Source organism: Dromiciops gliroides, chromosome 4, assembly GCF_019393635.1.
Source record: "Dromiciops gliroides isolate mDroGli1 chromosome 4, mDroGli1.pri, whole genome shotgun sequence".
Lineage (NCBI taxonomy): Eukaryota > Metazoa > Chordata > Mammalia > Microbiotheria > Microbiotheriidae > Dromiciops > Dromiciops gliroides.
In genome coordinates, this window is record NC_057864.1 from 330,157,825 (window position 1) to 330,173,247 (window position 15,423).

The 15,423-nt window shown below is 33.8% G+C and overlaps 1 protein-coding gene across 3 annotated transcripts in view; it reads left to right on the plus strand.

Annotated features, from left to right (window-relative positions):
- The window catches only part of GRIK2 (glutamate ionotropic receptor kainate type subunit 2), an 823,240-nt gene that overhangs the window by 675,548 nt on the left and 132,269 nt on the right, over nt 1-15,423 (plus strand). For all 3 annotated transcript variants that reach the window (XM_044001196.1, XM_044001197.1, XM_044001198.1), the window contains one exon: nt 1,394-1,611. In XM_044001196.1, the coding sequence (XP_043857131.1) occupies nt 1,394-1,611 (218 nt within the window). The remainder of the gene's footprint in view (nt 1-1,393; nt 1,612-15,423) is intronic.

Here is a 15,423-nt window from a genome sequence, read left to right on the forward strand (position 1 = left end):
CTTTTTTCCTTACAGAATTCTAGGCAGAGTCTGGAGCTGGAGTTGGCTGTCATGTCCAAGTCTGTCTGCTTTTTTTTGTTTGAAACAGCCAGGGTAAGATGAACTGCAGGGTAAGATGGGCTGTTTTGAATTAAATAGTCCAGTTATGATATCACTACTTTTTGATATTAATGTTAACATGTTTGTTGTAATTTTCATTCTATCTGAAGATTTATTACCTTGCTGGACCGGTTATTATCTTATAGAAAGAATATTACATATTCAATAAGGATAAAAGAGTCCATCTTTCCTTCATTCCATTTTACCCAGACACCATAAAAATTAATTGATTGGAAGAATTCAGTCTATACTGACTGGTGAATAAAATAAAAGCAATAATAAAAATGGATGTAATTTTATAAAATATATTCCCATAAATTGTATATATTTTTAGATTTCACCAACACCCATCTTAAAATATTGTCTTAATTCTAATTTTAAGCTTATAGTTAGAATATAATAAAATTATAATTAATATGATGGTCATACTTGTCAGCTTAGAAGGTTTAGATTCTCTTTTTAATGTAACCTAATTAAAATTAATAATTATTCAAATTAAAATATAATGCCAAGAACATTCCCAAATGTAGTGCCATGAGCAGGCAACTCCAGCAATATTACAATGTAGTCTAGGTTTGCTAAATGTGGATGTTTTTAGAGAAGATTAAAAATTGTGGCACAGCCATCCACTTCAGATTATTTTCCCTTAGTGTGGGGTCTAATTATAGTGATGGGAGACATTCCCTTTCCCCATAGAATCTGTGCATCCTAGTATATTGCTAAGAAAGTTAAGATAAGACTAATAGCATAAAAACCAAGGAATATGGATAACTGAAATTACTTATGGAGCAATTTTGTATGAAACTCTAATAACAGCGTCAAGATCATAGGATTGGAAATTCGGGATAAATTCTCTAGGAAAGTCAGCTTTCCATGACACAACTATACTGTACATTCAGCAACATTGTCTTATATAATTTATCCTTGCATGGGTTAAAATTACGTACACTTCTTGAAGCTGAAGGCATTTCTTCTATCCTCCACCTGTAGCATTAGAAAGAGGCTGTACTGATCAAAATGTTTGAATGGATACTGCATATTGCCTCACGTTGAAGCTGTCTCCCATTACTATATTTTGATAACAGCAACATCATAACAGTCTTCTTTTTATTGTAACCAGTCCTTCCCTGCCCCAATGTTAGTTGTTTTCTTACCACAGCAATATGTAAATCAATAAATCAGTAACACACTTTTATTACACAGTGATTCCACTCTGCCACTGTGACCTAAAGTACCTGACTGCTGATGATTTTTTTTTGTATTCGTTTCACCCTTTCCCCCCAATCTCTGTTAGGTTCTGAGCTCATGCCCAAAGCGCTCTCCACCAGGATAGTGGGAGGCATTTGGTGGTTTTTCACACTTATCATCATTTCTTCGTATACTGCTAACTTAGCCGCCTTTCTGACAGTGGAACGCATGGAATCCCCCATTGACTCTGCTGATGATTTAGCTAAACAGACCAAGATAGAGTATGGAGCTGTGGAGGACGGTGCCACTATGACTTTTTTTAAGGTAAGATTCCTTAAGTACTTCCTGAGATATGTTGTGATAATACATTTAAGTAGAACCATGCCCTACAAATAACATCCATTTATATTGTGATTGTATCATTAGGCTGTTATTAAATCAGAAAACAATAGAAAATGCATTTATTTTCTATACAGTAAAGAAAAATTTAAATTAGCATGGGAGAAAAATAACCATTGCATACACCTACATCAGGTAAACTCAGCACTTTGAAATTGAAAGCCATAATTCACATGACATCTATTTTATTGCATATATTTCTTTAAATAATGTGAAGTTTTCAATCCAGTTGAATTTGGGAAAAAATGTGATTTAATTCTTTTTAGATTGTTGAAAGACAGATGTTTGCCCTGAAAAGTTTAGTAACTTGAGGGAAATATTGTGATTAACAGGCTTTCTTGCCTTTGGGTGAAAGGCAAAGGTCCCAAATCTAGAAGATGGAGCAGAAAGATGTTTTACAAGGTTTGGAAATAAAGATCTAGAATAATAGAAGACATGATTCAGTACTTACGCTACACATCTATGTTTGGCTTGCGAAATACAGGCATCGGAAAATATGTTAGTTACTCAAGTTAAGAGATGTTAGTGAATGTTTATAGGTGATAAGTTTTGGGGCCTTTGGAAATGATGAGTTCACATGACCAACAGTTTGAATTTCAATGATTGCCAACTGGCCTCTTCTTTCCATCTTGCTTTATTAATTGTGGTGGTCACTTTAATTCAGGGAGTCTATGTGGAAAAGTTCATGTAAGAAAATAAGAAGATGAAAGCTATGGATTCATGCTTTGTTCTCTTTTATTCCTCCCTCCCATTTCTCTCCACCCTGAGTAATCAAGGTAGTTTCAGAGTTACTTGCTATTACATTTCAGCAAACATTTCCCCCACTTTAATGTAAGGAAAATTCATAGAAAGCACACTTTCATTTATGCATAAACATAAATGATGATATGAATGGGCAGTGAAAATGGTAGTTTCAAAAGATAATTTACTCTCTACTTAAACATTAATATATTGTATATTTTACTTGAAAATTCATGTCATCATTTTTCCTTAATGTTCTTTTTAAGGTATATACTTTTTATATATTAAAAATTTGTGGGGGGCAGCTAGGTGGCGCAGTGGATAGAGCACTGCCCCTGGATTCAGGAGGACCTGAGTTCAATTCCGACCTCAGACACTTAACACTTACTAGCTGTGTGACCCTGGGCAAGTCACTTAACCCCAATTGCCTCACCAAAAAAAAAATTGTGGTTGCTTAATATTGATGTAAATATGGAAATAGTGATGAGAAATGTGTATTTTATAATTCTTTCTAAGCCAATTCAATCAACATATTTTCATATTTTATTCACATTATTTTTAAATGGACAGTTATGAAAGACATGGTTTAAAGGATTTTTCTCATATAACCCAGAGCCGAAGATAAAGAAAAAAATAACTTCCATTGTCTAATTTAAGAAATGATAATTTATTCAATAAAATATGCAATAAATACCTACTATGTGCAAGGGATTGTGGTAGGCACTGTAGATTTTGTATACTTCAACTCTCGATGAATGCTTTGTTATAGAACATTACAAAGCATCATTTTAAATGCTTTGTCTCAGAAAATATATCATAATATATTCATTTTCCAATAGATAGACACCCCTCTGCTTTCCCCTTATTCATGAAAATAAAAAGAGCAATGCAATATTTTGTACATATAAGTGTTTTTCCTTTAAAAACCAAATCTCTACATGCTATAAGCCTTCTAGTTGGCAGTTCTGGGAAAAAGGATACTCCCAGTTTAGTGGTTTTGGGTAATACGTTTCTAAAATGTTTTCCATGAGGGCTGAAACAATTCATAGTTCTACCATTAGTGCTTCACCTCTCATAGTCCCACCAATCCTTGCCATACAATCTGATAAGAATCCTCAAATTTATTTTTCATTTCTTTTATTATTAGTTATTTGGTGCTTTTTTCTTCAAAGGGCTATTCCAAGCTTGTATTTTATCCTTTGAAATCTTTAAAAGGAAATACTTATGAAGTATCCATAAACATTCCTTCAAGAATTCAGTAGGTCCACATACTGATCTTATTGATGATGATGTCACCTTTGTCAGTTTGGATTTTAGCCCAATTTTTCCTTCTTATAGTTTATGATTCTTGTTCATGCTTTCCAATAGATTCTAGAGAAAGGATTAACTACATAGATTGGAAAGTCTTCCTTCAATATTTTTATATTTTGAGAGTTCCAGTGCAGTACTTAGTTTGTCACTTTCTCAGTCTTGCTGCATTAATACCTTCTGATTTTTCCTTTCTAACCCTTCTGTAGGAAAAAAAAAAACCCACCATCTTTTTGTGAATATCACCATTGGAATAACTAGTGAAGCCTCCTTTTGGCTATCATGTATTTCTAGAATTAAAATTCATCTACAACTGGAATCTTTAAAGATTATGGCATTCAGTGATTCACAACTTAACTATCTTACCTGAAATGATTTGTGTTAAAGAGCTAGGTTTTTATGACAGGGATGTGTATGGGTTCATTAAAAACATTGTATTCCAAATACAATTACTCTATTTCCTTGCTTCTTTTCAATTCTAGATCACCCTTTAAATCTATTTGAAACCTTTATATAAGTTAAAAAGGGTGTCTTCAAATGTAAGGAATATTCTGTTTTGATTTGTTAAATCAGCAGGTTGATGGTCTCATTTCATATCATAAGATGAGTGGGAGGGATTTTTCATCTATTTGGATTTTCATTTATGGAGTGCCTGGAACTCTGTAATAATGTGGGGCAAAATCTCACCTGAAGATGTCTTGCAGAAGATATCAACCTATATGTTGTTTTTCAGTCATTTAGTTGTTACTGACTCGTTGTGACTCCATGAACTTGTTCATGCAGTTTCTTTGGCAAAGATATTAGAGTGGTTTACCATTTCCTTCACCAGTGTGCCCTCATTTTACAGATCAGAAACTGAAGCAAATAAGGGTTAAGTGACTTGCCCATGGTCCCACAGTTAATAAGTGTCTGAGGCTGGATTTGAACTCAAGTCTTCCTGAACTCCAGACCCACTGTATCACCTAGTTGTCCTCACCATATAGAGCAGGAATTATTAAATTGGGATCCATTGGTCTTTAAGTAGTTCATTAACAGATTTTAGTGGAGGCAGGCCTATGCACTTAGGTATAATATTATATCTTTTCTTTTCTTTCTTTTTTTTTTTTTGTGAGGCAATTGGGGTTAAGTGATTTGCCCAGGGTCACACAGCTAGTTAAGTATTAAGTGTCTGAAGCTGGATTTGAACTCAGGTACTCCTGACACCAGGGCTGGTGCTCTATCCACTGCGCCATCTAGCTGCCCCTATGTCTTTTATTTTAACTACTCAAAAATTGAAATTTATAATTTCCTTCAATTATTTACAAACATTCTAAGAAGTATTCCACAGGATTCATCAGAATGCCAGAAGAGTCCATGTGACAAAAAAAAATTAAGAATATCTGATCTATAAGAATCCAACCCCTATTTTTGAGTGTGACAAATAACTTTCTTGAGAATATTCCTCATTGTTTCCTTTCTTACTTGACTTTAAGAACCATGTGATTGATCAATGAACAGTTGTCTCTGTTTCATATTTGTCAAACTATGTCGAGTGATCTTAAAATATAAATAAGAAACTGTTTGCAGAAAAGCCTGGAAGACTGCATTGTGCTCTACCAATTCACATGTGTTGTTGATGTTGGGTTTTTTTTTTTAATTTTTAATCACCAAAGAATAAACCCAGTGGAAAATGCAAACTTTATAGAATCAATTTCATTTTATCTTTTAAAAGATTTGTTGTATTTCAGAATTTTAGCTATGGTGTGAAGATTTTACTCAAGGGCTGCTAAATGATCAAAGAAATTTGTGGGGGGAGATTCTTCATCTTTTTATTTTATGTGTAACTTTATCTTCGTATTTTTTTAGTTCAGCTTCCTGTTCCATATATTTGTCCCAATTTCTCTTCTTTTCAGTATTATTTTTGCCTCCTCTTTCTTTTCCATTGTATAAATTCTTCTTTATACTATCTTGGCTCCTTTTCCCCCACAAGGGTGCTTCTAGTATCAGATGAAAATTGACATTAAACAGCTTCCTTTTCTAATGGCATAGAATTTCTTCCCATTTGAAACCTTCTGGAATGTGTATAATTCACAATAAACATCATACAGTGTTAATTACTAAGTTAACAATTACCTTATGGTGCTAACTTTCCCTCACTGTGAGGTGGTATTGTTAGAATTAGGAAAACATCAGAATACAATACCAGATTACAATACCTTGAATTTTTTTCTATCCTTCCTTTTACCCTACATGATACTTATTCCAATCTCCATACTAGGACTTGTGAAATCTGTCATTATCCCATCTTTGAGTTTAGAATTAAAAGGGAATATTAGCAAAATGTAGAATGAAGGCAAATTCATGCTCATTTTGAAATGCTACACTATATTAGGAACTGTTTGCATATATAATATTTCCATTTGCATACCTTTTTAAAAAAATTAACAATAGCAACACATGCCTACACTCTATGAAACACCCTTAAGGTATTATTTCTGCAGGGATTTCCATCTTGTTTTTACTAATTTAAAGCAACCCTGCTGTTAGCTAATTGTTCTGGAAGATTCAATTCCAGGAAATGATTATGTTCATGTATCTCAGGTTTTGTAACTGGAGGAAAGAGTATCCAGCTCAACAATTCTGGAAATTAAATCCTTGAACAGTTTCTCAATCTGTTGAAAACATGTAGCCCATATTACATCATTTGGGGAATATTCCAATATGAATAAAATATACTGGACTCTGCCCAGATTTCACTCCCCAAAATATATTTTCTTTTCCTCTCCTCCCACTCTTCTCTTTCTTTTTTCTTGCATTCAATTTCATTTGCAAAACACAGACCAAAGATGGTGTTAATGGATAGATTTGGATTAAATAAAGTAATTCAGTTATTCTTTTACCTTTTGAAATTACTTTTGATTTTTGATGTATACGTGGTTTGTGTATATTATATATGTATAAACATGTTTGTGTGAATGCTTGTGTGTGTCTGTGTAATACATGTTGTTTATCTCATTAGAATATAGACTTCTGAGTGGCAGGAAATAATTTTTTTTGTCACGTGTCCCCAGTACTCAACACAATGTTTGTACGTAGTGTTTCATACAGGCATCTTGACTGATAGATTTCTCAGAAAAGAGACTCAAATTCTGTAGATGGTAATTTTTATTTCTTTATTTCTTTATTTTGTTTGCAGGGCAATGAGGGTTAAGTGACTTGCCCAGGGTCACACAGTTAGTAAGTATAAAGTGTCTGAGGCTGGATTTGAACTCAGGTCCTCCTGAATTCAGGGTCGGTGCTTTATCTACTGCGCCACCTAGCTGCCACTGTAGTTGGTAATTTAGAAAAGATATATAATTATATATTAAAGATTACACAGTAGTTTCAAAAATCAAGATATTTTTAGTAATTCCTAGGATGAAGACAAGAGAAAAAAAAAACAACTTTTTAAAAACAACTTAAAGACTAAAGTATTTAGCTTTCATTAACAAATACAATTACTGTAGGGGGTGAAATCTATAGTCAGTCCTTCATGAGGGCTGAAAACACTGAAAAATCAAGTGTTTATTGTTCTTTTTCAATGTAAAGAGTATGGGAAGGTCCACAAAGAGAATACTGTGTACTAACAAAATGAAAAGAGGTCTGAATCTGACAACCTGTGTCTGAGTCCTGAGTGTTCCACTTGCTAACTTTTTAACCTTGGGCAAGTTATTTTATCTCTATGCCCCTATATTTCCTCCACTGTAAAATAAGAGTGTTGGACTAAAGAGATATTGGACTAACTTCAAATCTCTCTCCTTGATATAAATCTTTATATATATAGATCTTTATATATATAGATCTTTATATATATATATATATATATACACATATACATATATATAATTCTCATCTATTAAGCATCTACCATGTGCTAGTTAATGCGCTACATTTTCTGTCTTTACATCTATAAGTGATTCGTGCATTTTGCAAATTGTTACCAAGCAGTTATTATTGTTTTGTCTTACTTTTTCCCCAATTCATACATGTTCTTCTGTGCCTATGCCCACAGGAAATCCCTCATAGCGGCAGATATACTGAATGGTATTTAAATGAAAAATAAAACAGCAACAACAACAAAACAGGAACTGTTGTTATAATATAGATCAAGTTCCACCATAACCATGGAAAATCATCTCATGAAAAATTGCAGGAATAACAAAAAGAAACAAATCTTCACATGAGTATCTCCTATCATTCATTTTTTAAAAATTGGATTTCTTAGTGTCAAAAGGCAAATTAGAAGGACCTTTTTTCACAACTTTTATTCATAGATACATAGTTTATATTATGATAAATCTACAATTTTATATATTTTCCCTACAGTTTCATAAGCAGTTCTGTCTTTTAAAATTTAATGTGATGTCTAAAAAATCTAATGTGTGGTCGCCTGAAATTAGAAGCCTTAGCACCAGTCTTTAGGCATTAAGCATTTACTAAACCATACCAGCTATTCATGTGGAGTTCAGACAGTTAAGAAAAGGCCTATCTAGCCTAGAGTTCCAGCCTGGTCTGGTTCTTCCTTAAGTCCTCTGCCATGAGCCTTTTTCAATCATGAACTGTCCTCAAACTGAGTGTGGAAACTTTTTATAGGTCTGGAGCAGAAGCAGTCCTTACACACTGCTTCAAGCTGATTGGTAGGTGTCATCCAAATCCATTGGTTTGTGGGACTTGAAGGTGGTCTTGTAAGTGGACATTATAAACAGTGTATACAATGTGGAAAAGGAAAACAGGAAAATGTCCATTTAAGTCTTTAGAAGTCTTTTCTCAGAGGATTCTTGAGATGTCCTCTGTGTGTAGTCATGGAATGGAAGTCTCTTCAGGTGTTTCAAATGTGTAGATGCTGGTAATCAGCCAGGAAAATTTCCTACAAAATTGAGCTTAACACAACTTTAAATAGCTTTGCTAATAATCAAATCAAACAATGAGAGTTCTCAGAAACATGTCTAAGGAAATTCAGAATCTTTTAGAGATTTTACAATTATTGTCCAGTTGTTATACATGAAACATAAAATAAAAACAAAAATTGAAACATTCTCTAAAACTTAATATTACTACACAGTACAGAGAATACAATACAGACTACAACTTGTTTTCTGCCACATGAAATAGTTTAGCTTTAAACAACATAAGAAAACAATTTAAAAGATAGTTTTGCATGTTCTAATTTTAAATATCACAATTCTACTTTCTACTATTGCATATTCTGTAATTTTTCATCAGTTATTATTTTTTTTAGCAAACTGAAGGGCCATTAGAAACTGCCCTGAAAAATAATTCCATTATTCAATGTGGAAGGAACTTTAAAAATAGTTTCAGCCTAAATTGATTTTATTTCTAGTTGTATTTTCAGTGTTTAATGACTACATCATTTTTCTCTACTTGGTGATTCTTTCCCATCTTGCCCTCTATTCATTGATGTTAAATACATATTCAGTTGGAGTCTGTGACTTCAGGTAGGTTCCCTATTCAGAATACGCTTGTATGTAAATTCTTGCCAATAATAAAAGAGTTCTGTTGATAGCCCATATTTCTCTAATGAGTCAAAAACATTTTACCAACATTTGTCTAATCATGACATTGCTTTGTGAGCCAGCAGCATTCAAGTAATATTGTTCTTATCTTTTATATGATACCCTGAAATACAGGGAGTTTATAGAAAAATAATTCTTAGCTAGAAATTTTTAGTTACTTTTAGGTTTTAATTTTTTATTCATTTGTAGTTATGACTTTTTCTCTAAAATAAGTGTTCTTCTGGTTTCAAAACCGTCCAAATACAATATAACCTTCAAAATAAAGATTATATTAGTTTTTTTTAAGATTAAGTTAAAGTTGCTTTAAATTTGCCTATATGGGTTTAATCTATTCTGAAAAGGTTATAATTTTGTTCCCAAGCATTATTTATTGCACATGTAGTCTCTTTTTTGAGGGGATCTCAAAAAAGCTTTGTAAATACCTTCTCCTTAATCTTCAATACATCCCCCTAAAGAAGGTAAGAAGCAATTAGTATTATCCTCATTTAAAAGATGAGGAAATTGGCCATGGAGAGGTTAAGTAACTTATTAATAATGAAAGCAATGCCCAAGGGATTTATATTATCAACAATAAGAGCAATAACCAAAGATAACATATCACAAGTCATCATACAAAAATGCTGAAATTGATCTGTATTAATGGCTTTATCCATGTCATTATGTCTGTTTCATTTTATTAAAATTCTAAATCATTAATATGTCAGCGGGGCAGATGCACTTGTGTAATTTGCTTTATAATCAGATACATGTATACATCATCTATACAGTTTTAATATATTTATTACGGTGGCAGGTCATGTTTTTGGATCTACAAGTTATTCAGAATCAAAGAGTTAAAAGAGAACTTATAATCTATTTCATTCAACCTGTTTATAAAAGAATCCTCTCTATCACATGTCCAAAAAGGTTTCATATCTGCTTTGAGGACATTAAAAAGAGAAAAAGAAAACCCTCCTTCTCTTGAGGCTAGTTCCACTATTAAATAACTCTAATTGTTAGAAAGTTCTTCATTATAACAAACCTAAATCCCCTTCTCTGAATTTTATATCCATTAATTCTGCCTTCCAGAGAAACACAGAATAAGATTGACTCCTCTTTTATGACAACCTTTAGACTAAGTACCATGCCATAAAAAGTTTCTTCTTTGTGTTTTAAGATATTTGAATACTGCTTGATAAATATGACTATAGAAACAACTGTTCATTGATTGTCTGACTTTTAATGTGCTACGCAAAGTGTGAAAGAGTGAGATATAGTCTCACTAAAGTTGTTGGCCATAGTAATAAATAGGTAATATATTTTCTTTGGACTAGATGTTCTTAATCCGTTTTGCATCATGGATTTTCCCTGTAGTCTGATGAAGCTCATTGTGTGAGTAAAATTAAATGTGGTTGCCCTATAATTGTTCCTAGTTTAGAGAATGTAGCTGGGGTTTTTCATATATTTGATCCTTAGAAATTAGAGGCTACTGCACCAGTTTGGGGGCATTAAGCATTTATTAAAGCATATTAAGTATTAGTAAAGATAGAGCACATGGCCCTGAAAGTTAGGAAAGCCTAGCTAGGATAGAGGAGGAGAGAGAAAATGGGCCACATCTGCTCTCTCCAAGTTCTCTGGCCAGGCCAAGAGAGAGAATGACTGTGTAAACTCCCTAAGATCCAGACTAGAGCCTGCCCTTACACATTGCTCAAAGCTAATTGGCTAGCATCATTCAAAGCTATTGGTTCACTGGATTTGAGTGTGGACCAGAACAGCAGGTACTGATGTCAGAGTAGGGAGCCCATGTCAGACTATGGAGCCCTCCCAGGGGAAAAAACCTTCAGGTCGGTGTGGTTTTAATTCCTATTGACAGTCCAGTATCCAACCACATTTCCTTTGAAATTCTACTGACTCTGAGCTGACCCCAAGAAACATCTGGGCTGGCCCCAAGAAATGTCTGGCCAGGCTCTTTGGGTCTCATAAAACCACAAAACACCCAATTATTAATAATTTTCTCACACTATTGACCCCTTTCCAGAATAATGGTTTTAAATAGTTGAGGGAAATGCTAAATTTAATTAATCAATCTTTTCTTTTCCAGATTTAAAATTCTCTATTGCTTTAACTGATTTTCAAAAGGCATAGTCTCAAGAGCACGTTAACATCCTGCTGACCTTCCTCCAAATACTTTAAATAGTAACCTTATATTTTAGCAAGTAATATCCCTCCCCCCCAAAAAGACCCCCAACCAAAACCAAAATGCTTTTCCAAATCTTATACATAGGGTAGAGAGTAGTGGGCTAAGCAAGACATTTCTCAGATTTAAATAAATTATTAGTAAAGCCGAATATTAGAGGTATTACTAAAATGATACACTGCATTTTCCATGTGGGTGATATCACCTTAGGTGGACTAGGAATAGAGCAAATCCTCATTGTAGGTAAATATATCACTTTAAAATACCTTAGATATTGAATATATTTACCAGACAGTATGTCTTAAATATATTATGAGAGTCTTAAATAAAGAAAAACAAAGAAGAGTGGAATTCATTGCACTGGTCAGTTGAAAGTAGCAAATAAACTAAATTTCAAAACATACTCTCTGAAACAGTTCTCTGAAAACTACAGTATTATTTTTAGAGTGATAATGATAAATCCATTAATCATAATGTAGCTGCAATCATTTAACATCAAGTGCTCATAGAAAAGGTAACTTCTCTTATTCTTCCTACTATAATCTACATGAATTGTTTTTTGAGTTTCTATTTTATATCTAGTGAATCAGGACCAGAAAGTAAAATTTTGTCATAATCAGAAAAAATCTTACTGCATTTGGATTTATGACCTTCTAATTTTCCTAATAATTATTTAAGATTTTTTTCATAAAAAGTGAATTATTTGATCAAACATAATTATTATAATACATTGTTACTCTTTTGTAACTGTAGAAAATATTCTATAATATGTATGTATAGCAATATATATATATATACATATACCCATACATATATACATATAAATATTACCCTTATGCTGGGAAATGAAAGAAAATCCATATTTTGCTATAGTGACAACATTTCTTCAGTAATTTCAAGGGGGAAGCAAAGAATTCAAGTATGAAATTACATTTTTATGCTTCTTTTCTTGAAGGAAGATCTATTTTGCTTCAAATTGGGTAAGACAGTATCTGCATTACAGGTATAAACATTTGAAGAAGAAAGACTCATTGATTATCTGGTCAGTAAAATGTTAAAAATATTGGGGTTCAGCCTTCATAAAATTACAAAATCATAGGCTTTAGAGATAAAAGGATCCTTAAGTCCTTGCAGTCTAATCTTTTAATTTTACAGATGAGTCAACTGAAGGCCAGAATGGTGAAGTTATTTATCCAAATTCACACACACACAAAATGTAAAATAGCTGAACCAGAATTTTTTTTTTTTTGTGAGGCAATTGGGGTTAAGTGACTTGCCCAGGGTCACACAGCTAGCAAGTAGTAAGTGTCTGGGGCCGGATTTGAACTCAGGTACTCCTGAATCCAGGGCTGGTGCTTTATCCACTGTGCCATCTAGCTGCCCCTGAACCAGGATTTTAACCCATGATTTTAAACACTTCAAATTCAGTGCCCTTTCCACTAAACTGTGGTTTCATTGGGTCTACATGCCCCTTACTTTCCTTCTCCCCTACATCCTAGCCCAAACACTAATGGCAGAGGCCTTCATCCAAGGAAAGTTAATCAAGACTTCTTTTTCCTATGGTCTAGATAAAGTCAGTAAAATTTTATTAAGTACCTAGTGTGTGGTAGGTGCTGATCTAAGAGCTGGAGATACAAAGAAAGGCAAAAGAAGTTACTGCTCTCTAGGATCTCAAAGTGAGATCAGCAAAAGCTTATTATAGAAGGTGATATTTTGCCTGGGACTCCTAGGACAAAGAAGAACAGGAAGAGAATTCCAGCTGTAGAGTACAGTCATGAAAATATACAGGTTTGAGAGGATGAGCATTTCATGCTAGGAACTTCAAGGAGTCCAGTGTCGCTGGTTTGCAGAGTACATTGAGAAGAGTAAAGTGTAGAGACTGGAGAGGTAAAAAGGGATCAGGTTATAAAGACCTTTACAAACTAAATAGAGGATTTTGCATTTGATACTAGAGGTAATAGGGAACCACTGGAACTCACTCAATAGGAGAGTGGCATGATGAGATCTCTTTTGGAAGATAAATTTGGCAGTTGAGTGGAAGATGGACTAAATATGGGAGATAATTGAGAAAATGAGTCCAACCTATATGCCATTCCAGTAGTCCAGACATGAGATAATGAGATCCTATGCCAGGGTGGTGACAATATCAGAGTAAAGAAAAGAGTTGAAAGGATAGATGGATTACAAAAGATGTAAGAAATGTAGAATCACCAGGACTGGACAACTGATTGTATATGGGGAGAGGGTGAAAGAGAAGGAAAAGTTAAAATTCTGAGCCTGGGTGACTGAGAGAATGGTAATGCCCTCAAAAGTATTAGTATAGTTAGAAGGAGGAGAAAGTTTATGAAGGTTGGGTTCACTTCTAGAAATGTTGAGTTTGAGATTTCTATGTGGCATCCACTTTGAAATGACCAATAGAACTTTGAAGATGCATGACTGAGGGGGCAGCTACGTGGCACAGTGGATAAATCACCAGCCCTGGATTCAGTAGGACCTGAGTTTACATCCAACCACAGATGACACTTACTACCTGTGTCACCATGGGCAAGTTAATTAACCCCAATTGCCTCACCAAAAACATCAGATGCATGACTGAAAGTCAGGAGAAGTTTGAAGCAGATAAAAATATCTGAGAATCAGCTACATAGATATAGTGAATGAATTCTTGGGAGCTGATGAGATTACCAAGTGAGATAATAAGAGGGGCCAAAACAGAGCCTTGAGGTTTATCCATCTTTAAGAGGCATGACTTGGACTTCCAGTAAAGGAGATTTAGGAGAGGCAGTCAGGTAGAACCAGGATAGAGTAATGTTAAAAAACCAAACCAAACCAAACAGATAAAACAAACAAAAAACAAGAGAAGGGAATATTAATAAGATGATTGAAACATGAGTGTTTTTGTAGGCAGTAGAGAAGTAGTCAGTAGACAGATTAAAGAGTGACTGAGTTATAGGGGGAGCAATCTACCAGAGAAGATAGGATGGAATAGAATCACTTGTTCATTTATAGGGGTTTGTCTTGTTAAATAAAAGGGACACCACTTCATGTGAAATGGATGAAAGAGGATCAGGGTAGGGTGGGGATCTTTAACATTATTGTATCACGAAGGAACCCCTTTCCTAGTCTGGTGAAACCTATGGAACCCTTTTCGAAATAATATATTTTTAAAAATTTATTTATTTATTTGGTGAGGCAATTGGGGTTAAGTGACTTGCCCAGGGTCACACAGCTAGTAAATGTCAAGTGTCTGAGGCCGGATTTGAGCTCAGATCCTCCTGACTCCAGGGCCGTTGATCTACCCAATGTGCCACCTAGCTGCCCCCCAATATAATATTTTAAATGTATAAAATAAAGTTTATAGGATTACAAAGGAAACTAATTAGATTGTAGTACCATTATCAAAATATTTTAAATGAAAGTCAGAACCCCAGATTAAGAAGCTCTGTTCTTAGAATCTAGTCTTGAAAACTATTTGATGACTAGGGGTGATTATGATTCATATGTGGCAATAAAACTGTAAACCAAATACTTGTAAACAGTAGGTTTCATTATATATATGGAATAGTTGGGTGTTGTCTTTGTAATAAAGAACTCAATAAATATTTGATGATAATAGAGTGATTAAAATTGCTTTATGGCTTTGTAAATGTGTGTGTTTTACTCTCATACAGATTCTGAGAAATCTATTGCAATTTTAGTTTATTTGGTAGGGAAAACTCTTCTACAACCGTGAGTGTTATATAACAAGTGATCTTACAAATCTGTACTCATGGAATTCTCAGTCTGTAAAATGAAGGTTTTGTGTTCTTTCCAACCAACATCTTAATTATTTGTAGTACATATTTATTTTTATATTTTCATAGAAACTCAATCTTAATACAGTCCACAATTTCCCTTCTTACCTTTTCCCCTAATAGCTTTTCCAAGAGATAGTGCATGAGTCTGTAATTCCCATGTGTT